The 26835-nt window shown below is 31.4% G+C and overlaps 2 protein-coding genes across 2 annotated transcripts; both read right to left on the reverse strand.

The window, feature by feature from the left end:
• Positions 1-4534: 4534 nt before the first annotated feature.
• On the reverse strand, positions 4535-7913 carry LOC110710349 (protein NRT1/ PTR FAMILY 2.7-like). The gene is made up of 4 exons (XM_021888635.1): positions 7762-7913; positions 6564-6781; positions 5836-6362; positions 4535-5487 (listed from the first exon to the last, which is right to left on the reverse strand). Exons 1-4 carry the CDS (start codon positions 7835-7837, stop codon positions 4647-4649), a joined length of 1662 nt encoding a protein of 553 aa, XP_021744327.1. The 5' UTR covers positions 7838-7913; the 3' UTR covers positions 4535-4646.
• A 5720-nt stretch (positions 7914-13633) lies between these two features.
• On the reverse strand, positions 13634-24740 carry LOC110710271 (protein NRT1/ PTR FAMILY 2.7-like). The gene is made up of 4 exons (XM_021888542.1): positions 24340-24740; positions 17966-18183; positions 15271-15797; positions 13634-14572 (listed from the first exon to the last, which is right to left on the reverse strand). Exons 1-4 carry the CDS (start codon positions 24413-24415, stop codon positions 13732-13734), a joined length of 1662 nt encoding a protein of 553 aa, XP_021744234.1. The 5' UTR covers positions 24416-24740; the 3' UTR covers positions 13634-13731.
• Between the last annotated feature and the right edge of the window lie 2095 nt (positions 24741-26835).

Here is a 26835-nt window from a genome sequence, read left to right on the forward strand (position 1 = left end):
AAATTAATACGCATTTCTCATACATGAAACAAAACTAATCATCACATTAATCACCAATCAAACTTACTACCATACAATTCCAACCAATCCACAAGTTTCCTAACATGATTCTAAATCTTCCAAGTCCTTAAACATGTTCCTAAAGTCAAGGTTTTCGTATCCTTGTACGTACCTTGAGTAAACGAGTTGATTGGCCACTTTAGGAACCAGAAATCGCCTTCTACAAAGTCCTCTCCTAAACCAAACAATAACAATTCAATCAATACCCAAGCAATATAATTTACAGCAATACCAAACTATTTTTAAACCTTCAAATTTCAATTAAACAACACTTTAAAACCTTCCTTTTTACTAGAATTAAAAGCTTATATATAGTTTTTTATGTTTCCCACATAAAAACCTTAAAATACATACTTATTCATGAAATTACAGCTAGTTTAGAGCTTTATAAAAAAAATCTGAAAATTTATTTTACACAAGAAATCTTGAAATTATAGAAATCTTTGAAACTACCTACATTATATATTAAGTTAGTAGGCTTTAAACCCAAAACTTCACCAATTCAACGCATTTAGAGGCTTCAAAAACAATAACCTAAAATCTGAAAATCTATTCTTGCAATTAAACTTTAAAGTTCCATACTTTATAATCATAAAATAACCACAACCTTTGTTTAATGAAGTTAAGGACTTGAATCACATGAAATCAATACAATTTAAACCCAAGATTACAACTTTAATAATTTGAAATTTATTTTAAACATTAAACCTTCGTTAAAAATCAAAAACTGCCCGAAAATCATATTTAGAGGCTGAATTTGGCCACGTGAGGGTGGTACTCAATACCAAAGGTAGAGAGTTTTGATTAAAACGTTGTTTACACATGAAAAACACTATTTTATTGTAAAAGTCGGACGAGTTAGAATCTAAACGTGATTAAAAAAAATTAAAAACGGAGATCAAAAGTTGATTACGGAAAACTGATTTTTTTTTTTGAATTAAACATCATCATGATCATAGTAGAATTACAATATAATCATGCTTTAATTAAATAACTTGTAGAACACGGTTTAAAACCCCAAAATATGAAAACTAACATTTTTAAGCCCTAATTTCATGAACAAAATTTCTGAAATTTTAAAGTGTATAATAAGATTCATAAAACTCATATTTAAGATAAATTATCACATGATTAAACCATTAAAATCGATTAACAATATCATAAAAATAATTATCAAAACAATGAAGGATTAGGGAAAAAATAAGAAGGAAGGAAGAAGGAAAAAGAGGAGAAGAAGAAAGAAGAAAAAAAAAAGGAAAAAAAAAAAAAGAAAAATGAAGGGAAAATAAAATAAAGAAAATAAAGGGAAAAGAAATAAAGACTAACCTTTTTGTGTGGGGGAAATTTGGGGATTCATGGGGTATTTATAAGAGAGAATTGTAGGGTAGAATTGGGTCTCATGAAAATAATGGGCCAATTAAATAAACAAATGGGTTCGGCTTTGTTTTTATGATAATAGGTTGTAGGACATAGGTTCATAAAATAATTTTTGACCCAATTAAGAATTTGAAACTTTTAAAATTAAATTCTGGAAAAATACAAATAAATATTATAAATAAAATAAAATTTCATTACTAAAATATTTAAAAATACGGAGGATTACAGTTGAAGACAGCAGGAACTCAGTCATGGTCTACGTAGAGCCCAAGTATTCATATAATGCGAAGCTTGAGGAGGCAATTCAACACTATACTTAGAGTCTTTTTATTAAGTTTATTTTTATTAGAATTGCTGTAAATATGTTTGGTTTGTTTATGCTTGAAAACTATTAGAAACGTGGCAAAGTTTGGCAAGCTTTATTAGTATGGAAAGTCTTAAAAAGGATAAGTTTTAAATTTAGGAAAAGAACCTTGAGTGATTTTATCTTATAAAATCCAGTTTGCAAAATAATAATCTTTTTCTAAATTATATCTTTGTTAATTTTTCTAAAAGATTTTCTTAAAAGATTTATTTCATTATTGGTTTTATAAAATGACAGTTTTAGAGATTTTATCTTTTGAAAACCCTACTTTATATACGAGATTTTCTTGTATATAAAGAAGAGATCATAGTTGAAATAACTTGTGAGCTTATGCGTGAAAATTTGAAGAGTGCTTAAGAGTAAGTTTCCCAAGTTCATAGCTTTGTCATATTAGTTTCGGATTTCATGTGTAGCTTTCCAATCACATATTAAGAGTCAAACGTTTTTATTGTTTTAGGTATTGGGTGAGTGTTTAGCATATTACATACAGTTTGTAGGCTTCAAGGTTGAAGTTGAGTTGTGAGTACCTTGGGAGTGACGAGTGGACTTAAGTCAGGGACTTAAGTTGGGTAGAATAGGGTTCTACTGTGTAGCAAGTTCAGTCTGAAACTTGTGAGTAAAGGTTTGTGAGTAATAGGTTGTAACTAGGTGTGTTGCCCTATTATAGTGAATTGGTTTGGTTGAAATCATGGAGGGTCGAGGTTTTACTTGCAGTTGGGCCCTGAAAGGTTTTCTCGTAAAATCCTGTGTGCATTGCAAGTTCCTATTATATTTTGTTTTATTATTCCGCAAAAAGTAGTCACTAAAAACTCACTACAATTCACCCTCCCTCTTGTAGCAATTCGTCTCAACTAACAAAACACACTAAATTTGACTGTATTTTTATGTTTCTTTAACAAAGGATGAATTACTTGTTTACTACGTTATTTTTGGATTTGTGACAATCTTTGACTCCCAATTTGATGAAATGAGTAATTTGATATGACCTAATTATACAAAAAAATTTAATTTTAATCTATTTTACAAAAATTAAATTACTCTTGTTCAACAGTTCAAGTCCTATGATATGAAGACTTGTATGTGTATATCTGAAAATTTTGGGTTCATTTTGATAAAGAAGTTATTGATTAGAATTTTGATAATGATCTTAATCCAAAATTGACCCGATAGATCGTTTTAGGAAATCTACTTGCAAAATAAAATAGATTATGTTTACATATGTTGAGATTCCTGACTATAACTATATTTATTCCTACTAGAATCTTGTCCTACAAGCACTTGTGTCGGAAAAGTAATCACGACATATATTCATACGTTAAACGCAATGATGAATATATACTACGCCACTATCTTATGAGCAGTTCAGCACTAATAATAGGATTAATCTATATATACTCTTTATTTATGTTTGATACCGCACAAACTCAAATATTGCTGCCATATCTTAATACTTGATTCAGCTTTTTTTTTGGTGGCCTGCGACAAGCTGATATACATCAAAATATTAATTGGATAATTCCTTATCGATCAAATAATTCCTGATCGAATAACCTTTGACCGAGTAAATTCTAGCTAAGTAACCTCTGTCACACTATGTGGCCAGCCAATTATGAAAATTTGTGTTTTACAATAGCTGACACAATTTTCTTAAACATGTTTGCCAATATATAATTCAAATAATTATATATTCAATTATGTACAAGTGTACAAACAAAAATTATAAAAAATTTAATATTCGAAAAATAGACATTGAGACAAGTTAAACCAGACGCACACAACTATATATTTTCAAGAATAAATCACAAAATAAAGTCAAAGTAACTTATACGGATAGCTTCGTGGCGAATGTCAAAGTGTGTCAACTAAAATAAAACAAATAAGTATTATTCTTCCAAAATTAGCCCCGGCTAGCCTATTCTTATACTTCCTCCGTTTTTTTAGTTGACACGTTTCTTTTGTCACGTTTGCCAATACACAACTTCAACCATTAATATCTTAAATTACCGATAATAAAATTTATATAAAGTTGATATTTTGAAAATATATATCGTGATGAATCTAACAAGATTCCACATGACTATATTTTTCATTACGTATAAAACACAAAACACGGTCAAAGGGGAGTGAGTGGAGAATGCTAAAGTCAAAACGTGTCAACTAAAAAAAATGGAGGTAGTACTTACTTTAGTACCCGTGTAATGTAAGAGTGCTACTAAATTCAATTATTATTGTTTCAACAACAATTTTAAATTACAATTAAACTGCTATTAAGCATAGCTCTTATTTTTATTTCGTACAATCTGATTATCAAGTTCGTTAATGTACAACTTGTACTATAAATTATTTAATTCATCAAAACTAAATGTTAATAATGTTAGATATTTTAAAATATATCTTAAAACAAATTTAACAATATTATTAAATATACCTATTTTACTTCACATGTGCTCGTATAATTTTAGAGAATGATCATTGATAAAGGAAGGATCCATGTATCTTGTATGCGGTTGGCCACACTATTTGGTCGCCCTTATAAAAGAACAAAGTAACCCCTACAAGATTGAGTCTATTGACCAAGCAACCCCTATAATACTAACAAAGTAATCCCTATAATACTGACCAAGTAATCTCGTGATGTTTGGCCACACAATGTGACCAGTCATATATAAGAATTTGTGATGAAGGATTGAGTGAATAGTTTAAAATAGAATACGTTTATAAGAAAAGTCTAAATTAAACTTTAGTCAAAAAGTGGAATATTATTCGAACCTCAAAATGACATTACAGCAAACATTTACAAGCCATTTCAATAAATTAATTAAAAAAAAAAAAAAAAACTTTAAGCTTAAATAGTCATAGTGTTTCCATTATCTGATTCTGAACTAGGATTATTATATTTGTACAATTTAGCACAAACAAGGAAGTAAGCGAAGTTCACCGTTATTACAATTGCAAGTGTCCAACATGCTTTATCAACCCTTCCATGGTTTATATCATTAGGCAACCAAGAGGTTGTGCGACCAACCAAATTGATGAATGCCGAGCTAATGTAAAAGCCAGCAGCTATATGCAACGATATCATAGATGTCGAAGTACTTCTTAGTGACTTCGGAAATTCTTGATAGTACAACGCCACCTCCGGAGAAAAGGAAAATCCTTCTCCAATTCCCGTTATGACTAATGGAATTATGAGCCATAAGGCCGATAGTGGTGCTACGACATTTTGTTGGTCCTTCAAGTGGTAGACCTCGATTAAGTTAAGTCGTCTTCTCTCAATTAGAGCAAAGGTTATCGTAGCAAGAATGTTGCAAACATGTCCAACTCCGATACATTGTAAAAATGTCAAACGACGACCAGTGAGTTTTTTGTACGTAGGGGTTATGTATCGATCGAAAATTGGAGATGTGATAGCCGTGAATACAAAGGTGACAACTACGAAAGTTCCGGGTGGAATTTTGTAATGAGAATTAACACTTCTATCCATGACTAATGCCATAAGTACCGTGATGCTCAAAATAATTCCTATTGCAGCACTTAGAAGCATGCTACTTGACCATAGTGGCATTAATTTAAAAAGCTTCTTTAAGTCTTCTACTTCTTCCATTGTGCATTGGCTCCATGATTTTGTTATGGTGTCTCTTGCCCGGTTGTCACCTTGTTTTATTAATGCCGCTCGATTTAAAAACCTTTAACAAAACAGAAAATATAAACCACCTTAATATAACAATATAGATTGGGACAACCAAAACAGAATACTCTTAATTACTCTCAATATATATAAAGCATAACATATCCATGTTGGGTTTTATCGGATTCATTTTAATAAGTAGTTTATTAACATTCAAATGTTATATATATACTATAATTTTTTTTTTGATATGTAAAACAGATTTTTTATAGTCAAAGTAATGTATTGACAAACATGTACATTAAAACTGAGAAGAGCGTTAATAAGGATTAGAGGGAGTAAATAAGTTAGTAACCCTTCAAATTACAAATTGAATCAAGAAACTTAATAAGATGTAAATACGTACCTGAGACTTTTACTAGGCTGTCCATGAGACAATTTTGAGTTCTCGTTTTCATAGAGGTAACAACTTTCTTCAACTATTCTTGTATTATTTCTCATGGCCGCGACAATAACCCTTGCTATGCTTGTGAAAGGGCTTCCTTGAGGTGGATATGTACGATAGAATCGTGATCCGATTAAGTAGAGGGCAACAACAATCACATTCGCGGCAAGAGCAATGAAGAAGGAAAGTGCCCAATTTACACTAGTTTGGATATAAATTAGAAGGGTGTACCCTATGATCCAACTAAAATATAATGTGAAGACAAACCAATTGAAAAACATTGCTTGATGTTTAGGCTTATCGAGTTGATCTGCCCCCATGGTTCCGAGTAAGAAACGTGATCCTCCGACTCCAAGCGATGCTAGTATAAGAGATATATAGAGAAATGCATATTGAAAGGTTGTAGGAGGTAAACAAGTTGAGTTATGTGCGCATGGAGGTGGCCTCATTGACTTGATAGTAACTATGAGGGTAAATATAAGTACGCCCTGTAAATTTAAATTACAAACATCGAGTTATTATTGAACATTCTACGTAGTAATTTAATTTCTATTATACAGTTCCATTCATATCTTCTGTCTCACTTTGTGTACCATTTCATCGTATTAGTGTATTTAATTTATTATTTTAAATGTTTACTCGATTGAAAATTGAAGTCTTTACACTATTATCGATTCCCTATTACTTACCAATAATGATATAATGGAAGAAACAAATGAGACAGAGAAAGCACCAAAAGCCGAATCAGCAAAAACGGCTGCAATGAATGGGCAAAGAGTGGTGAAACCGTTGATGATGTTGTTGATTTGGGCAGCAGCGATGCTCTTCACATTGAAAACAGTAATAAGAAACACAATTAAGTTGCAACTCCAAGCTCCTGATGCTATGCTTAATCCCATGTTTGTTCCTACAACCATATTTACGTAGTAAAGTTGAAAAAAATATTACATCTGAGTTTTCACACTTTGATTCGAGAGACCTTTGCGAACAAAATATTTTTACCAAGATTGTTTTCCATTCATAAAAGATAGCACAATATATGGTTTTTTTTTTTTTTTTTTTTTTTTTTTTTTTTTTTTTTTGAGGAACAGATAGCACAATATATGTTAATAAATATTAAATGTGTTATCTTATACTTCCTCGTTTTTATTTATTTGCAACTCAACCTAAGCATGCACTTTGAGGTCATTATATAATGTAAAAGGATAAATTATTTTGTTAAATACGGATTTGAGTCGCACTCGTAACCAAAAGAGAAACTCCACTTCACAAGACAAAAGAAGTCCGTAGTTCTATCCCAAAATCATATGGCTATAGGAGGAGTATCCTCTTAGCCTTATAAAGTGTTTAATTCTCTCTTCTTTTATCAATGTAAAACGCTTACATGTGTTGTTTGGGAAGTTCACACTTTAGCATATTTAAAATAATTCTTACATATGGTACCTAACCCTTTCCTAATCTTAGTGTTAAAATTATTTTGATAAAATCGTTCATTTACCTTTACTAATCATGTCCTAAAATTGTGTGCGTAAAAGTTGTGTTGCAATTAAATTAAAAGAAAACAGATAAAGTATATATATTTATTGTCTAACATATCAAATATACTTCAAAGTTAAGTTAATTTCTCCTCAAATTGAAGTGTTCATACAGGACAAACAAAAAATAATATGAATGGAGCTCCCTCCTAGGTGCATGCTAAGAAATATAAAGTGTGTTTTGTATCAAACTATTGCTACATTGTCCTCGACTGATTATAATAAAATTTTACAAGTCTAAATAATGTTCAGCAAAAGAATGAAATAATTGAGAAATTTCTGTATTACATGCGAAGAACAATGAAAAAATTTCCAACATTTGAACTTAAAGGACTAAGAGAGAGAAAGAGACCTAAAATTAGGAAGGAACTGAACCAACCCCCTTTGCCATTATTGATGTGTTGCTTTGTGACTCCATTTGACTCCATTTGGTTACCTTCTTAGCTTTCACTTGCAACTCTGCAAATTTAGGAGGAATCTTTTTTATGCGACATAAGTGAAGAATATAAATTCAGACTAGTCCAATATATAGAGTAATTAAGTAATTCATAAAGTCAATAATAGTCATTTTCTTAATTAAAAATATTTCCAACACATGCATGTCTCAAAGAATGAAATAGTATTATTCTTTGTTTTAGATGCTTATATCATTACCCATTTTTTTTTTTAATTAATAATGATTCATTCTACGTGTTTTTATTTTTAATGTGTCTTGCTTACTTTTTATATGTAACCTTTAATTTTTGTATTTCATTATGAATATATATATGGTTTATAAAAATTATAGTAGTTAATATTTTGAAACTTTATATCAAGATGAATTAATCAAGATCCCATATTAGTGTGTTTCTTTTTACATTTCTCATTAGAGTAATATTAGATTTCATGCAGTGGCCGATGCACAGTCTTCAAGTGGAGTTTCTTGACCCACTTGAACATGAAATAAAAAATGTATAAAAGCAAAAATAATTTCCAATAAAAATAATTTATCAAATAACTCCATTTAAATTTATCAAATACATTTTGATACCATTAAATTTTTTCCTGGATTCACCACTGATTCCATGCATTTGCTTTGGAATCTATTAAGATTTTAAATAAGACAACAAAAAAGAAGTGGAGGACGGTAGCTCATAGTTTTTAATTTTTTTTGTTTTATAGGAAACATTTTAATTTACAAAATAATCAACACCATACACTAATCTAATTAAATTTTACCTCACTATGTCAATATATGACGCAGTATGATCAAAGACACAAATAATATATAGTTATATTATGCGTAAAATATATTAATCCATGATTATTGTACACACTGTTATGGATAAAGTAATCATTTCATGAATAGGTTACACACTATCTTTATAAGCACAAATGGGATGATGTGGGGAAAGTAGTATTTATATTCGATTCCATTAATTTTAATTTCCACCATTCCTTCAAAGTAGTAAATATGCCTTGCCTCAAAGTAGAATGTTTCCTCAATCATGCAATTAATTATAAATAATGATGCACTTGATATATAGTGTAGCACCCTACAAGTTGGAAATAGTAAGGTCCATTATCATGCAATTGATATCAAATTGTAATTCCGCATACAACGCAAAAAAAAAAGAGCCCATTACCGAAAGACAATCAACGATAGGCCCAAATCTCGCCTCTTTCCTTTTTGACTTTTTGCCAAAGCTAAGGTTCTATATCCCAAAGTAGATGTTACTTAATTGATTCCTCTCATTTGTAATCTTGACACTATTAATAAGTTGAAAAATGTTTTAAATTATCTCAGTATATAGTTCTTCCTTTTATATGTAAATGTTTAAGAATGACTACCAAATTTTACTTCATCTATTTGTAAATAGTTGCAACACACTTTATTAAAATGAAAATGTCACAATAGTTGCAACATACTATAAATAAAGATTTTATGACGAAAATTGTACTATTACCTTTATTCAAAGCTCATGGCCCACTTTTCTTTTTCTTTTCCTTTTTTTTTTTAAAAAAAAGGCTTATGGCCCGCTTGATTATAAGTGTGTTATATCATCTGAGGTCCACTTTTCTTAAATACCATGATAAAGTGTGTGTTACAACTATAAAGAATCAGAGGAAGTAGGAGAGTGATATTATTAAAATATGTAGAAAGTTTAAAAGTTTCCAAAATGAAAAAATGTGTCACTTTGCAGCGAGTAATAGAATTTTAGGTCAAATTAAGATAGGAGGGGTAATAAATTCATAATTGTGAGTAGACCTAGTTATTGGACGGGTTGGGTCAGGCTCGGTGCGGGTCAATTGTGAATCGGGTCAAAGAGGGTCACATTTTATAGGGCCAATAGCGGGTCGGGCCAATGCGGGTAGATAATGGACGGGGCAACAAAATATCAATTAAAATAAATATTGGACAAAATCGTATTTAAGTACATATGAATACGATAATGTTTATGTAATTTTTTTTTATATCATCTAATTTTTTTATGTATTAAATTGGAGAAATATTTTGGCCCCATATTGACCTTAACCAATAAGTCCATTAAAGACCTTGCCATTAAAAGTCCTATAATTAAGCTTGGCCCTGACCCTATTATCATTGGACTACCCTGTCCAATAATCAGGTCTACTTGTGAGCCTATAAACCAATATCCTAAATTTCTAACCACTAATAATGATTATGGAAGATTGTATTGACCATGAATACACATAGTGCAAATGAAACCTATAAACCAATATCCTAAATATCTAACCACTAATAGGAAATTTTGTCAAAAAAAACCTGCTTATAATTTCTTTTTTTCTTTTTTTTTGGTGAAGTCATACCTTAATACATTTTTTTTTTTTTTTTTTGCAAAGTCGTACCTCATGCCGGAAGATGAGGTTTGACCCTGTTTTCCGGCGTTAACTACGTTACCCCAACTCCACCCACAAAACCGCCCTCTTCCCCAACCCCACCCACAAAACCACCCTTTCACGGCGTTGACCACCCTAAATCCACTTCTTTCACGGTGGTCAGCGCTCACTCTTCCCCAAAATCCCCTCCCCTTTCATAGTAGCCTCCTCTACAGCCTCAACCACCCCTCTCCCCTCAACTGTCAGCGTCGATAACCCTACCATGACATCCCAACCCTCACCCCGAGACCATACTCCTCCCCTTTCCCTACCCCCAGTCCCTTTCCTCCACCCCAAATTACCCACCCCCTCCGTATTCCCCCACCCCCGAACACCCTCTCCCTTTCCCCCACCTCGAACTAACCCCCATCCCTTCCTCCACCCACAAACCCTAAATTTACACTCGAACCACCCTAAAGCCCGATTGTAATACCCCGTATTTTTATACGTATTTTAATTTAAATAAGTATTTCTTAAAGTATTTAAATAATTCGAAATGAATTATTTAGGGTTTTTCGTAATTTAAAAAGAATGATCTTAATTAAAAAGTTTATTTTTAATTATTTAATAATCTTGAAAATATTTTGTTTTATAATTTAAAAATTGGGGCATATTATTTTATAAAAAGATAATTTTTAAAGTCAATGATATTTAAAGAAAGTCAAAATACTAGTTTGACTAGGAAAGGGATCGTTAAGGGTAGTGAAGGAATTTTAAGTAGGAGGGATAATGAGAGGGGGTATAAATACCCATCATATGCCTAAGATAGAGTGCACCCAAAGGTAAATTCTCTCTCTCTCCTCTTAATTTTTTTCCCCTTAATTTTTTCCCTTCCCTTTTATTTATTTATTTTATTTTAATCACCACCCACACACCACCACATGCTGCCAGCCACCACCACACACCGCCGGACCACCGCCGCAGCCACTAGAAGGCGCCGGTGAGAGCAGCGGCACCACCAGCAGGCGCGGTAGCAGCCGGCTGTGGTGTCGGTGTTGCGATTTTCCGAAAAAAAAAATTATTTTTGTTTTTGTTTTTGATTCAATCCACCCCTAATCTAATTATTGTTTTTTGGTTTTGTGATGATTTTATGATGCTTAATAATAAGTATTTTGTATATTAATTTTCAGATTTAATTTTTAAATTAAAAAGCCCCAAATTGAAAACCCTAGGTTTCTAAATTGATGTCTATTGATGGAATTTGATTGTGGTTGATTAAAACTATTGATATTAATGTTTTTAAACTAAATTACAGCAATTTTATAAGTCTTAACAATTCTGGAATTTTTATATATAAGCTATAATTAAGTTTCTTGAAAGGATTTTTAATTACCCATTAATTGGGAATAAAAGTAAGGGTTTTAAATAAAATTTCAGATTATTTTGGAAGGTTTATGAGTGATTTAAAGAGAGTAAATATTGCTGAAAATTTGTGTGGAAGAGGTATTAATACTTCTTTATAATTTTGGTTTGTAGGAGACTTTCAAGTGAGTGATTTTATTTAGCCGTGGCGATTTTGAGATCATATTCAAGGTACGTTCGCGTACTTAGTAACTATTTGAATATGTAGAGGCATGCTAGGCTTTGTGTAATTAAATCCAAGTAGTATCATGATGGGTGTTGGTTGGAATTGTTGATTTGGATTAATGTTGGTGATTGAATTGTGGTGTATGAATTATTTATGGCGAACTGGTGATTGAAATTAATTATATTGGCATGTTGGATATGAACCACACTTTTATTATTGGCATGATAGAGAGTATGTTTAATTAAACTAAGTGTTTAATTTTGTTTGGAATATTAAAAAGGAATTTTATTATGGTTTATATAATTTTTATTGATGCTTTAAGCATGGGAATTGAGCTAATAAGTGTCTTAGTACACATGAATAAATTTTATTGCGGTGATTATATGTACTTAAGGTGTTTCTAACACTGAGGGATAGGATTTGCGACGCATTATGCGTTTAAGGTCACTGAGGTAGAAAAGGGTTCAACTATTAAATTTATGTGGTCACTAATTATTCAAGAATTAAATTGGTATGTTTGATTGCTTGAATGAATGATAATGTTTGATTGTGTTATGGTTTGAGAGTCATCACTGAGTCTAATAATATGTAAATAACGTATAGTGAAAGAGATTACACACCAAAACTCTTGGAATGTATATACCTTGAGTATGAACATATGGGGGGAGTTATGCGACTTTATATTTGACCATAACTTCTACTGGGAGTATAGGACGCTGTATTTTCCTTTTTATTATTATTATTATTATGCGCAGGACGTTCAGTCACTTCATGTGACATTTGCCTACCCGGTTAGCTCCTGGTGTAGTTTAATTCAATTTATTTGAGGCAGAGATTTGGTTGGAAACCCGTTCGATGTGTAACCAAAATTAAATGAACATTGGTGTTGGTCTAGTTAGGTGTTGAATGTCTTGTATGCTTGTAAATAGAGGCAACGAGGTAAGTTGTGTGATGATAGGTTGGAAGCATGTTAGTGTGTTTATTACGCTTATGTACTCAGCTTTGCTGATAGTGTGTTTGTATGTTTGTTTGGCCTTGTCTTTACCTTGGCCCTACGACGACCCATTTGTAATGACGAATGACGAGTAGTGGGGACAAGTAGAAAGAAGTTTTTCAGGTGATGAAGCATAGTCATGAAGAGCATGAGTGAAGAGCGAATCATGCTTAGTTCTCATAGGAATATGCATGATGTGTTTTATTTGCTTTGAATATTATTTATTTTACTATGATCATGAGACTAACGCAAAGGTTTTAAATATTGATTGGGTTTTAAGGGCCTACAATGGTTCCAAGTTGTAGTTTGACTTAGTTTGACTTTTACTTTCGTTTGGTTTGACTTTTTAAGATGACTTGTTTTTAAATGGCTTTAAAAGTAGTCTTCAGCTGTGTGTGAGTCTTTGATATTTGCCTTAGCCGTGTTAACGGTGGCGGTAATGTATTAGATTTTCCTTTTTCGTATTTTAAAAAGGGCAAAAATGGGTATTTAAAGGAAAGGAATTTATAGGGTGTTACACCGATTTTGCCGGGATGTGGAAGGAGGAGGGGTCGATTTCGTGGATGGGGCTGAGAAGGGGAGGCAGTTTCGTGGGTGGGGCTGAGGAGGGGGCGATTTCATGGGTGTGGTTCAATGCCGAAAAACAAAGTCAGACCCCATTTTTCCGGCTTAAGGTATGACTTCGCAAAAAAAAAAGTGCTTTTATAAGGAGGTTTTTGACAAATTTTCCAAACCTAGAGTATCAAGTTCATGCATGTACAATGAAGAAAAAAAAATGTCCACTACTAAATACTGAAAGGAAAAAACAATGAAAGCAAAGAATTAATTGACAGGGACAAAGTTAAGTGAATGATGAAGAAGAAGAGACATTACAACAATCAAGTGCAAGCCATTACATTAAGGCGAAACCCTTATCTCAATCAATTAGACATAGTTTTGCTATTGTCTGACGTCGAATCAGGGTTATTATACTTGTACAATCTAGCACATACAAGGAAGTAGGCAAAGTTCACCGTTATTACAATTGCAAGTACCCAACATGCTTTATCAACGCGACCATGGTTTATATCATTAGGCAACCAAGAGGTTGTGCGACCAACCAAATTGATGAATGCCGAGCTAATGTAAAAGCCAGCAGCTATATGTAACGATATCATAGATGTCGAAGTACTTCTTAGTGACTTCGGAAATTCTTGATAGTACAATGCCACCTCCGGAGAAAAGGAAAATCCTTCTCCAATTCCCGTTATGACTAATGGAATTATGAGCCATAAGGCCGATAGTGGTGCAACGGCATTTTGTTGGTCCGTCAAGTGATAGGCTTCGATCAATTTATGTCGTCTTCTCTCAATTAAAGCAAAGGATATCACGGCAAGAATGTTGCAAGCATGTCCAACTCCGATACATGTTAAAAATGACAAATGACGACCAGTAAGTTTCTTGTATGTCGGAAGTATGTATCGATCGAGCATTGAGGATGTGATGGCCGTGAGTACGAAGGTGACGACTACGAAAGTTGCTGGTGGTATTTTATAATAAGAAGTAACACTTCTATCCATGACTAATGCCATAAGCACTGTGAAACTCATGATAATTCCGACTGCAACGCTTAAAAAGATGCTACTTGACCAAAGTGGCATAATTTTGATTAGCTTCTTCAGATCTTCTACTTCTTCAACTGTGCATTGGCTCCATGACTTTTTTATGGTATCTCTTGTCTCGTTGTCACCTTGTTTTATCAATGCTGCTCGATTTAAAAACCTTTAACAACATAAAACATCAAAGTTTAAAAGTTTAAACTTATTTGATTATTGTCATGATATTGTACCAATTAGTACTACATTAGGTAGTATACCCTCTATAGTCTATATCCCAAACTTGACCGTGATAAGATGTGCATTTGATGAATTTTATCTTATAATGTTTTTAGTGGTTACATTTTGAATTTAACACCGGCCAATATATAAATAAATCTAATAACTTAAAATTTTTAAAATATTTAACAAGATCCCACATTACCCTATCAGTTCGCTTACCTTTGAGTATAAACTAAGATTTAGTCAATGTTTAATACTCCCTCCGTTTTATAATTATCGCAACACTTTAATTGACACATATATCAATGCACAAATTTAACCAAAAATATTTGTGATTATATATTATTAAAAAGTATATATAAAAGGTTAATATAATGAAAATATACTTAAAGACTAATCCAAAAATATTTTACATGGCAGCATATGTTATTTAAATATTATTAAAAAAGAATATATAATCAAAATAAAGATATGAATAATGCAAAAGTTAAAGTGTTGTAATTAATACAAATCAGAGGAAATATATAAATTGTGCAAAGATCATGACATTATAACTAAAAGTGGAGTAATTAAGTAAATAATTGACTTTGGAAGACTAATAATTGAATCAAGGACAATAACAAGTAGAGTGGAAATGCATACCCGAGATTTTTACTAGGCTTTTCATAAGAAGACAACTTTGAGTGCTGATTTTCATGAAGATAACAATCATCATCAACCATTTTCTTATTTTTGAAGGCGGCAACAAAAACCCTTGCTATGCTAGTGAAAGGACTTCCTTGAGGTGGAATTTTACGATAGATTCGTGATCCAGGCAAGAAGAGGGCAACAGCAATCATATTCGCAGCAAGAGCAATGAAGAAGGAAAGTGCCCAACTCACACTTGTTTGGATATATATAAGAAGAGTGTACCCAATTATCCAACTAAAATATATGACGAAAACAAACCAATTGAAAAATCTTGCTTGATGTTTAGGATTATCAAGCTGATCTGCCCCCATGGTTCCAAGTAAAAATCGCGATCCTCCAAGACCAAGTGATGCTAGTATAAGTGTTATGTAGAGAAAAGAATTCTGGAAGGTTGTTGGAGGTACACAAGTTGAGTGAAGAGGGCATGGAGGTGGCCTCAAGGACTTGATAGTAACAATAAGGGTAAACATAAATACTCCCTGTAAGTTAGAATAACAAAAATTGAGCTATAGGTATTTATAAAATTGCAAAGGCTTAAATAACTTCTTATAGTATGTTCCTTACATCCTCCCACTTCTATATTGTTCATACCTTCTATATAGGAAATAAATTTTAGCTTAAATCTCATGTAATTGCATTATTTTATCAAATTTTATAATAAAAATTTAAAATATTCGTACATAGTATTAGAAATTCTTCCAAATTTATTAAATATTAATTAAAATTTTATAGTTATTGAAACATTAGTGCCAAATTTTAGCTTGTCATTTGTGATTGATTTGTTTTACGGTCATTTCACCAAATGCCACTGAGTATTTAAAAAATTCACCAAATGTCATCGCGTTTTTCAAAATTCACCAAATGGTACTGAGGTTTAGTACAATATCACCAAATGTCATTTCCGTTAGTGACCGTCAGTGTCCATTAGTTGACCGTTAGTTGACCCTACCACTTGCCACATGTCACCTTCTGATTGGTTAGTTTTTTAAAAAATAAATATTTAAACAAAAATTTTAAAAAATGCCAAAAAAAAACCAAAAATATTTTTTTTTAAAAAAAATAATAATAAAAAAAAAAACTCAAACCCCAGCCACCACCCCAGCAGCCACCGGCCCAGCCATCCCTTGCCGCCGAAGCCGGCACCAGAAGGCGCGCCGGCGGCCGGCGGACCCCCACCCCTTCCCCTTCCCCTCCCCTTTCCCCGTCGCGCCACCCACCCTAGCCCAAACCCCTAACCCGCGAAACCCCACCCCCCTTCCTCCACCACCCCGAAACCCTACCCCCCTTCCTCTCCCTTTTCGATTTCCGGCCACCCCACCCAAAACACCATTCCCCTCCCCTTTTCGTTTCCGGCCACCCACCCACACAACCCGAAACCCTTTTCGATTCGTGGGTGCTCGTTTTTTGGCTCGAACTAAATTCCGCTAGTTTTCTTTGCAATTTGTGTGTAATTTCTTCTTCTCATTGCAATGTAAGTATTTCCATGTATAATCCTTGGTTCATTGTCGAATTTCATGCAAATTTGTGAAAAATTCGAAAACCCCCTTTGAAAAATCGATTTGGGGCTTTCTCGTGTGATGCTTGTTTGATGAAATTGTTTGTCCCATGTTATTGCATTCTTGATTGTGAGCATTTTGATAATAATTTTGTAGAAAATGGTGAAAAAATGAGCATGTTGTGTTCTTGCCTTCGAGCTTGAACGTGGGTTTTAATGGTGGTGGAAAGATGACGGAGAGGTAATGAGGATGGGGCGGGGTCCCCGGCACGCCTGCCGGTACGGGTCGCTGGCGGCAGGGGCTTTGGTCTTCGGCGGCAGGGAGGGGCTTAGGGTGGGGTGGGCGGCCTACCGGTGAGGGTGGTAGAAGGGGTGGTGGGTGGGGATTTGGTGGTTTTTTTTTTTTAATTATTTTTTTTAATATTTTTAAATATTTTTGGTATTTTTTTAATTTTTGTTTAAATATTTACTTTTAAAAAACAAACCAATCAGAAGGTGACACGTGGCAAGTGGTGGGGTCAACTAACGGACACTGACGGTCAACTAACGGAAATGGCATTTGGTGATATTGTATTAAACCTCAGTGGCATTTGGTGAATTTTGAAAAACGCGATGGCATTTGATTAATTTTTTAAGTACTCAGTAGTATTTGGTGAAATGACCGTTTGTTTTAACTTCAATTGTAATCATCACATATTTATTTTATCATCCATGTCAATTCATTTTTTACAATGCAAACATTAAGCTATGAAGAGTATTACAATATTTTTAGTAGGACACCAACCACAACCTCCCCTGCCTTCGTTTATATTATAGAGATTTTCGTACATCGTCTATAAATTAATCACCTTCTTATACATTTTCACTTATTAATCCACCCTTTTTTATACTCACTAACGTGTCTACAATAATTGGTTATGGTAAAAGAAGACAATGAATTGTGTTTTAGAACAAGCTAAATGGAAGCTAAAGTCTATTCATCTTTATCTATGAGAGGTGTTGATTCAGTAAGTTCTTTCATCTTACCTTTAAAAAAAAATTTAAGTCTATAATACCAATTTTAATTTGATCGATCAACTTTACTCATCATACGAACAAGACCTAAACCCCCTAATTCAAATCATATTTAGGTTTGGAGGACTAATTACTTACCAATAAAGAAACAATACTAGAAACAAGTGTAACCGAGAAAGCACCAAAAGCAGAATCAGCTAGAACAGCTGTTACGAATGGGAAAAGACTGACGAAACCGCTAATGATGTTGCTAATTTGGGCAGCAGCAATGTTCTTCACATTGAAAATACTGATAAGAAACACAATCAAGTTGCAAACCCATGCTCCCGATGCTATACCTAATCCCATGCTTGTTCCTACAATCATATACCAATATTATTATGTTACTCATATTATATAATAATGCTAACCTATAGGATTATAAAATTGAAAACAACAATATTTAGACTTAAATTAAATTTTCACCTTTTAATTTGATTTGATGTGTAAAATAATCTCTTAGTCCTAAGTATAGCATTAATTTGTTGAAAAAAATTGTAACTTTTCTTTCTTACGAGTAACATATAGGTGGCGGTGTACATTAATCGATCATTAGTTTGAAATTAAAATAGATTGCACAAGGCCAAAAGTCGAAATTTTAATAATTCAATTAAGGCTCAAACCGATTTTCAAAAGTAACTACAAAAATGAAATATTATGATTATATTATTTTCATCTGAAGATTGGGTGGTGTCTTTGGTCCGATACAGTACGTGTCTAATATTGAAATATATAATAAAATACAGTTCAATTTTATTATTATTTTTTTTAGGATCAATTGTTGTATACTCTTACATACAAGTACTTTTTATTTCTCTTCTCTTCTACTTCCACTATTATTTCTTAATAATTAGCTGGAACTGGAACTTCGACCTGGAGGTTTGATTTAGCTTCGTGGTGAAGGATGAAACCATTAAGCACGACCACTAAGCTTCATCAGCCTCAACTTTGAATGAATACATATGAGCATATTTATAGTACACCCAAATTATTCTTTTCATAAAAGATAAGTTTTATTAAAAGATAGAAATAAAAGATATTTTCCGAAAATAAGTTTTCCAAAAATATATCTTTTGTTAAGAATATATTCTATCAATAATAATGATATATATTTACCATAAAATCAGATTTTATCTAAATCTTATATTTTTCAAATATACTAATATATCTTTTAACAAAAGATATACTTACCATATCTTTTTAACAAAAGATATACTTACCATATCTTTTTAACAAAAGATATACTTGCCATATCTTTTTACAAAAGATATAATTACCATATCTTTTAACAAAAGATATACTTGCCATAAAATTAGATTTTATTTAAAACTTATTTTACTGAAAATATTTTCCAAAAATAACTTATCTTTTTCCAAAAGGGATTTATTAGAAAATAAATATTTTTATTCTGTAAAACCAAATCCCTAAAAGATATGTACGTATTAGGTAAATATTTATATCATTAAATTCGACCTGCGACCTTTAACGACGTGCAGACCTAAGTTCCGATTAGGTTTCGGAACTCTGACAGTCTCTGAGTTCCTGACAAGTCAGTAACTCTAATTTCATTGACTATCATGAGTTCACCTTGGTTCTTTAGACTTGTTCCAGACTGAATTTTATATCCAACATACTTACATGAATCCTAGAGCGATATACTTCAATTTCTCCATCTTCATGTTGTTTCTTTGAAACTCTTGTTCTGGAATCTTGTAGTATTGGTGTATTCTAGATCTCGGGGCAAGTTCCCGTTAGGGAACTTAGATAGTTCTTGTTAGAGAACTAAGTTCCTGTTAGGAAACTCTTCATGTACCTGTTAGGGAACATGGAACTCTTCATGTACCTGTTAGGGAACATGCTCCGGCTTTCGTGGGAAAGCCTGCCGAAAGTTCCTTCTGGATCTTGTTAGAGAATACCTTCAGGTTCCTTCGTGGTTTGGTTCTCATGGGAGAACCTGCTTTAGGTTCATTCATTCTCTCTTATTCCTCTTGAATTCTTCTATGTTCCAACCCATTGACTTCACCTAAGTCAGTTCTTGTCTTCACATAAACACTTAAGAGAAACATTAGATTGAAGTTTGTTTGTCATAAACAAACTTCAAGTGAGAGAACTAATTAAACTTAAAGCTTATGTAAATACTCCTACACATATACAACTCATGTATGCATAGTGTACTTACCTTATGAAGCTAACATATGCAAATACCTATTTACATAGTTACCTTCATGGTTCTTTAGCCATCATCGTGTTTATCAACCATAACACTCATCATTGTTCTTGTTTCTCTATTGCTTATCATATATTGCTCAGGTTCCTTATATATATATGTGACTGCTCAGGTTCCTTGTATCCTGTTCCAAGTATAACTTGTTCTTTCTATGCACAACTTAACAAACACATTAGATAGATAACCATCATTAGTTTACAATCATCAAAACCTAATTACTCAACAATTTCCCCCTTTTTGATGATGACAAACTAATGATGCTTATCACACATTAAAGGATAAATCGTTGTACATTTATTCCCCCTTAGTTCTTCAAGGAAATAATATTTAGAACAAGTTAGGAACATACACAGGAACTTCACATAGTTAGAAACTTAGCAATACACATCCTTATCAATATATATACTTTCAAAGATCATGTTGTAAGAACTTTAGACTTAACTACTACATACCATAAGCATCATACATATTTTTCCCCCTTTTGTCTTTATCAAAAAGGGTATTGTTCCACAAGTTTGTTTTCCGTAAATTACACACACATAAAGTCATATGTCACACCTACCACCATATAATAAGTAAATATATTATGGTTAAACACATGTTGTTCCTAAAAGCCTCAAGGTACTCACTTTTCAAACTGGATACTATTTCCACACTAATTTCCAACTCACAATCCAAAGGCCCAATTTCAAAAACCCTTAATTGAACTTGACAAATAAGAAGTTAAAAATCAAGTAAAGATCAAAGCTAAAAAGTTAGAAATGGATTGTATGAATAGGCAAATGAAAGCGCAAGCTCAAAGGATATATAAAGAAGCATATGGAACAAAATAAGTAGAGGGAACATGAAGTGGAATTTGTGCTCTTTGTTTAGACCCTTTGAGATGATAAGGTTCACCACATTTGTTCTTCATTTCATACTCTTGAACCTCCTACTAAACACAACATATATTCATCTTGCTAATTGATAACCAAGTTCCATTACTTCAACTACCAACTTCTTTGAGAAACATTCTACTTACTGGAACTTAAACAGATTTCAGCTTCATAGTCAAGTTCCTTCAACGTTTAATATTACCCCTTCACTAGCTAGCTTACCAAGTATACGAGTACACGACATCAACATAGTCAATATTCTTCATATTTAGATATCTAGGAAATTAAATATTGGATCACCCTTATTCTTCTTTTCTTTTCTTTTTTTTTTTTTTTATTTTTTTTTTATTTTTTTAACATAGGGTGTCATTACAAAGATTTTGCATGCTTTCCTAGAATAACACATTTTAAATCAATGAAGAAAATACTTACTCATACACTTGATTTCCACAACCAAATATGAACCAATTTGATTTCTTGGTTCCTACCTTATTCCCCCTGAGTTCCTTACCATTCTTCTTCCTTTTCAAGTGCTTACTTCTTTTCTTTTTCTTCAACTTCCCCCTCAACATGTAATCACTTTCTTCACGTTTCATTGAACCATAAAAATATGATGAACAAACTTAGAGCACATGGGAATTAAGAATAAGAAGTATGGCTATATGAAAAGATAAGGAAATAGGGTCAATAGAATTCAGAATATATGAAAATATGAAATAAGTATAGCGCAACACGGACACACAACTAAAAGTTGTTGAATAATGTTGAATTCGAAGAAATATGGTGTGGATGCTTGAAAGTTGGCTAATAGATAGGTTAGTTCCCTCTGAAATTTAAACGGGTGAGATACAAACGGTCTGGGAACTTACTTGTCTTGTTCCATCAAAGTTTCTTCCATTGTTCCTTTGGCAACTTAGGAACTTCGTCTTTGACAGCACCCATAGTTCTATTATGAGACCTCTAATACTCTTAGGCAAGTGAGTATGTCTTTTACAGCACAAGAACTAAGTGTGACACATAAACAATAAGCGTACATTCTTTACTTCAAGTTTAACATGCATAAGAACCCCAACTTGGCATAAATTAAGGGAAAAATACTTTATACTCATGTTATGTTCCATCAAGTCTTGTTCCATTAAGCAATATACAAGAATATGACAAGTTAAGATAGAACCATAAGTTAATCAATTCATAAATTCACATATTGCATTCATACCAAAAATATATCAATTCAATTCATCTAATGCCGTCATGTGATGAACAGGAACTTATATCTCATGTAGTCTTAGACCAGTAAAAATATGACTTTTAAAACTTTTGGTTGATATGATGGCTTACCTTGGAGTTCTTGAAGTGGTTGTTTTGTTCCCTTGATGATCTCAAATCTAATATGAACTTCCACTTCTAACTTAAGTTCCATTGTCAATGGTTAATGCTTACAAATATATTTTCTCATCATAGAATCATCAAAAACCAATGCACAATGGCTCGTTAGTTGTACCAAAAATATAATTAATGTAAATAAGTACAACTAATACATTAGTCCATCTTGAAAACAAAAATTGACAATTTTAAAGCTCGATTTTCAAGAAGGAACTTGGATAACAATCTATCCTAGAGTATGTTCCACATAGACATCTATAACAGAAAGTTATACAAAAGACATCCATGACATCCATGTGGTACAACTCTAATCCCATATAAACAGCAAGATAAAATAATATTCAATTACCTTCAAGTCTAGCTATACGAGCAACAAGTTCCTGAAAAACAATACATACCTTTGTATTGGTTGTTTCCTATAAGAACCAACATGGCCTTGTTCCAATCACGTGCCTTACTCAACAAACAAAATAGTTGTTTAAAAGTCACTTAGGTTGAATAATATTGGACACATTTGTGATTGCTTTTAAAAGTAAATTAAATTTGATTTGATCATCATTTTAATAATAAAAATGAACAAATTTGACTTGATTTGATTTATTATATATTTAAAAGATGAGGAAGACAGAGAACCATAGGTGAGGGATAAAAATAACATCACATTTTGTCGGTACGAGGGCATTTATAATTTGCAGCTAGAATGATGAAATTTGGGAGATAATTAGTTTTGGTTGATTTAAAAAATGAATTACAATATTATAATTTTCTTGAATTGTACTTACATTATTCTCTCTTTAAAATTGCAACATTACTAGTTTACTACTTAGTTTGTTTAGTTTGGTTTAGTTTAGTTTATATTACAATATAAACTAAACTATATATTTTAATTACATATATATATTATTGAAGTACTATAAATTGCAATATTATATTTTATAAACTAAAACTATTTTTTATAATTACAATATAAACTAAACTATATATTTTAGTTTATTATTTTGTTTAGTTTTGTACTACTTTTCTTGAAGTACTATAAACTAAACTATAAAACAAACTAAACTTTATACTATAAACTAAAATATATACTAAACTATATATTTTGTTTAGTTTGGTTTGCTAAAAAGTAAGAGCTTGTTAATTATTTTAATCTAAAATATATTATGTTTTGTACCATTGACCAAAAAAAAAAAAAAATTGTAGAATTGTAATAGGAAAAGGAGAAGAATTAGAACTACAAAATTAGGCGATTTCGCTTATTTGTAATTTGTTCATTCTAATTCCGGATAAATTAGCAATATGAAACGAGAAAGTAGTGTATAAATCTCGACTCATAGTGATACAAAGTAAGTTATTAGACATTGCTTGTAAGTCTTTGTACATCTCAATTTTTGAAATTTAAATACTCCGCATAAGTTTTTGGATATTTTGAAAAAGTATTTGAAAATTTCATCATTAAAATTAGGGTAATGCTAAAGGACTACATATAAGCATTAACTACACTGTTAAAAATTGTGTAAAATTAGAAACTCATGACAAAAATACGCGTAAATCAGTGTAATTAGTGTGTTTTTGTCATGATTTTCTAAATTTAAACAATTTTCTAGAGTGTATTTAATGCTTATATGTAACCCTAAGAACTATATATATCAGTTTTTGAAATATTTTTGTATTCTCGTAATTCGGTGAGTGGAATTACGGTGGTCCGTATTCACTCAATACTTTGTAATATGAGAATAGATTGAGTGTACTCTTCTGTACAATCATAATTATGTACTTGTATATGAAAAAATTGTCGAGAATATATAGATTAGAGTTTTTAAAACTAACATAGAGATTATATAAATAATTGGATGAGCAAACATAATCATTAAACATGGAATAATTCTAAATTAAAGACAAGTTTGATAAGAATATGTATTGAACATATAATATAAAACTATCAAACATAATAAGATAAAATGTTAAGAGAGAGAGAGAGAGAGAAAGACCAAGGACTAGGAAGGAGCTGAGCCAACCCCCTTTGCCATTGTTGATGTGTTGCTTTGTGTCTTCGTTTGGCTCCATTTGGTTGGCTTCTTTAAGGTGTGACGACTGATATTTTTTAGAGGGAGCTTTTAAGTAAAAGTGAAGAATAATGATCAACAACTCACTCAATATATAGCGAAGAATTTAATGATCGATACACCTATTATGTTCACATATTTTTCTATTATTGCTTAAAACCACGTGATTCTTGATCATGAAAGTCAAGATTTCTTTCAGCTATTACATCCGTTTTATAATGATCTTTAAGCGTCTTATTTTTATCTATTTCATATTGTTCTTAATATTTTCTTTTAATCATATTTGCATTGGTAATATTTTTTTATTATCTTATCCCTATTATCCCACAATATTTACATTATTCTATTCAGTCTCATTAAATTTTCTCTTACATTCACATACCATTTACACTATCTTTTATTTAATCCTACTTTTATTTTCTTGTACCATACATACTCTGATACTCTCTTATTTTTCTAAATTATTGTATAAACATTTTATACTGTAGGAAACCAATGTAAAATTCATATCACATTTTCATGTCATCGAAGGTTTTTTTTTTTTTTTTTGATGTGTGTGCAAACGAGGGGCTAAGCCCTAGAGACAATAAAACAAAAAGAAAACTGCGGGGAAACAAAACGAGCAAAAACTTATCGAAGATTGATTGTGCCAAACTTCTTATTGTCCACATATGAGTTATTTGACATAAGGGATTACTTCCAAAAAAAAAAAAAAAAGGGCTTTGAATCCTCTAATGAAAAAGATCTTGTTCGAAATTGTTTAAATCCCGTTCATGATGATGAGATGGATTCAAGAAACTAGGCATTTCATATAATTAAGTTTTTGAACAATTTAACTATTAAAATTTAAATATTCTCTCTGTTTTTTATTTGTCACAATCGAAATATTAGGAGATTTTAATACTAGTATAATCTTATAATTTAATATCTGTTTTATTTTATAAAACATAGTCATGTGGGATCTTGTTAGATTTGTCTCGATTTTAAGTTTCCAAATATGCAATTTTTATGATTTGTGTTTTTGTAATATGTAACTTGAGATGTATTAGTAATGAGATGTATTAGTAATAACATTGTATATTAAACTATGCAAAAAGCAGATAGAACAAACATTAAAAAATAGAGAGAGTATATGTTTTTGAACATTTCATAATAATTTTTTAAAATTTCATACAAATTACTAGATATATTACCAATTTTTTGAGTTCATAAATACGAAGTAATTTCAAGCTTTTTCTCTAAAAAAGTACTTTTGATTATAACCTTGTCAAAAAAACCTTTTTAAGTTATGTGTACAAATTAATTTATAAAAGAAATTGCAAAAGTTTGTTAATGTAATGGTATATTATATCAAGGATAAAAAACGTTTCCTTTTTTACATTAATTTTTTTTTTCTTTTTGTTGTATTTTTCCTGTATATTTAAATGTAACAACTAGTTAACCTCTACTTTACCAAAGAGTCATACATAGTACTAAATTATTTGTCTTTATAGCTAACAACTTGTTAACAGCTAACAATTACTCTCACAACTAACAACTACTACAACGACCATCAACTACCTCTTCCATTTTCAAGAGATCTTGTGATCGATTCTCATCAATCATCCTTGTGGCTCTCTTTTATAAAAAATAAAAAATATAAAAATAAATAAATAAAGGGAGAAAAAACACATTTTGTTGAACATGGCCAACTTGTAGTTTAAGATCTTGATGCTTAAATCAATAAATTGATAATTATGTAAAAAGAAAATAAAATAAACAAAATAATTAGAGGAGCACTCCAATATAAAATAATGAAAAAAAAGGGCAATGGACTAATCGTGCATTTACTATTCTACACAAAAAATAAATATTATCTTTACTAATTTTGTGATGCACACTAATAATTTTACATTCTCTTAATCTTACATACAAAAATAAATTTAGTTTCAATAAGTTCAAACATGTTCCAATAAATTTCAATAAGTACTAATTAAATCTAATAAATTTCAAAAACTTTTTCCTACATATAGGTAGATTTTAACATATAATCAGGGCTACATGTTCCAATAAATCAATACTTATACTCCATTTATTTCTTTGCATAGTAATTTGACATTTAAAAGAGCTTTTTTTTTTAGATTGCAGTGATGTTTTTTTGTGTAATATTATATTATTATGCATGTATGTAATACCATCACAGTATAGGTTGTCTTTGGAACTATTACATCTCATAGTGATATAATATTTGATATATCATTTACATATTTAGTTGTAACATTAGAAAAAGATTTATATCATTACACCACTTAATGATACTATTACTTATTGAATGGTACTTCATATAGATGTTGATATTTACAATTTTGTTATATCCTATTTGTTGCCAAATATATAGGCCCCATATGCCAAGAGTATTCTCTTTGGTTGCCATACTTGTTG

The sequence above is a fragment of the Chenopodium quinoa genome, unplaced genomic scaffold (genome assembly GCF_001683475.1).
Source record: "Chenopodium quinoa cultivar QQ74 unplaced genomic scaffold, ASM168347v1, whole genome shotgun sequence".
NCBI lineage: Eukaryota > Viridiplantae > Streptophyta > Magnoliopsida > Caryophyllales > Amaranthaceae > Chenopodium > Chenopodium quinoa.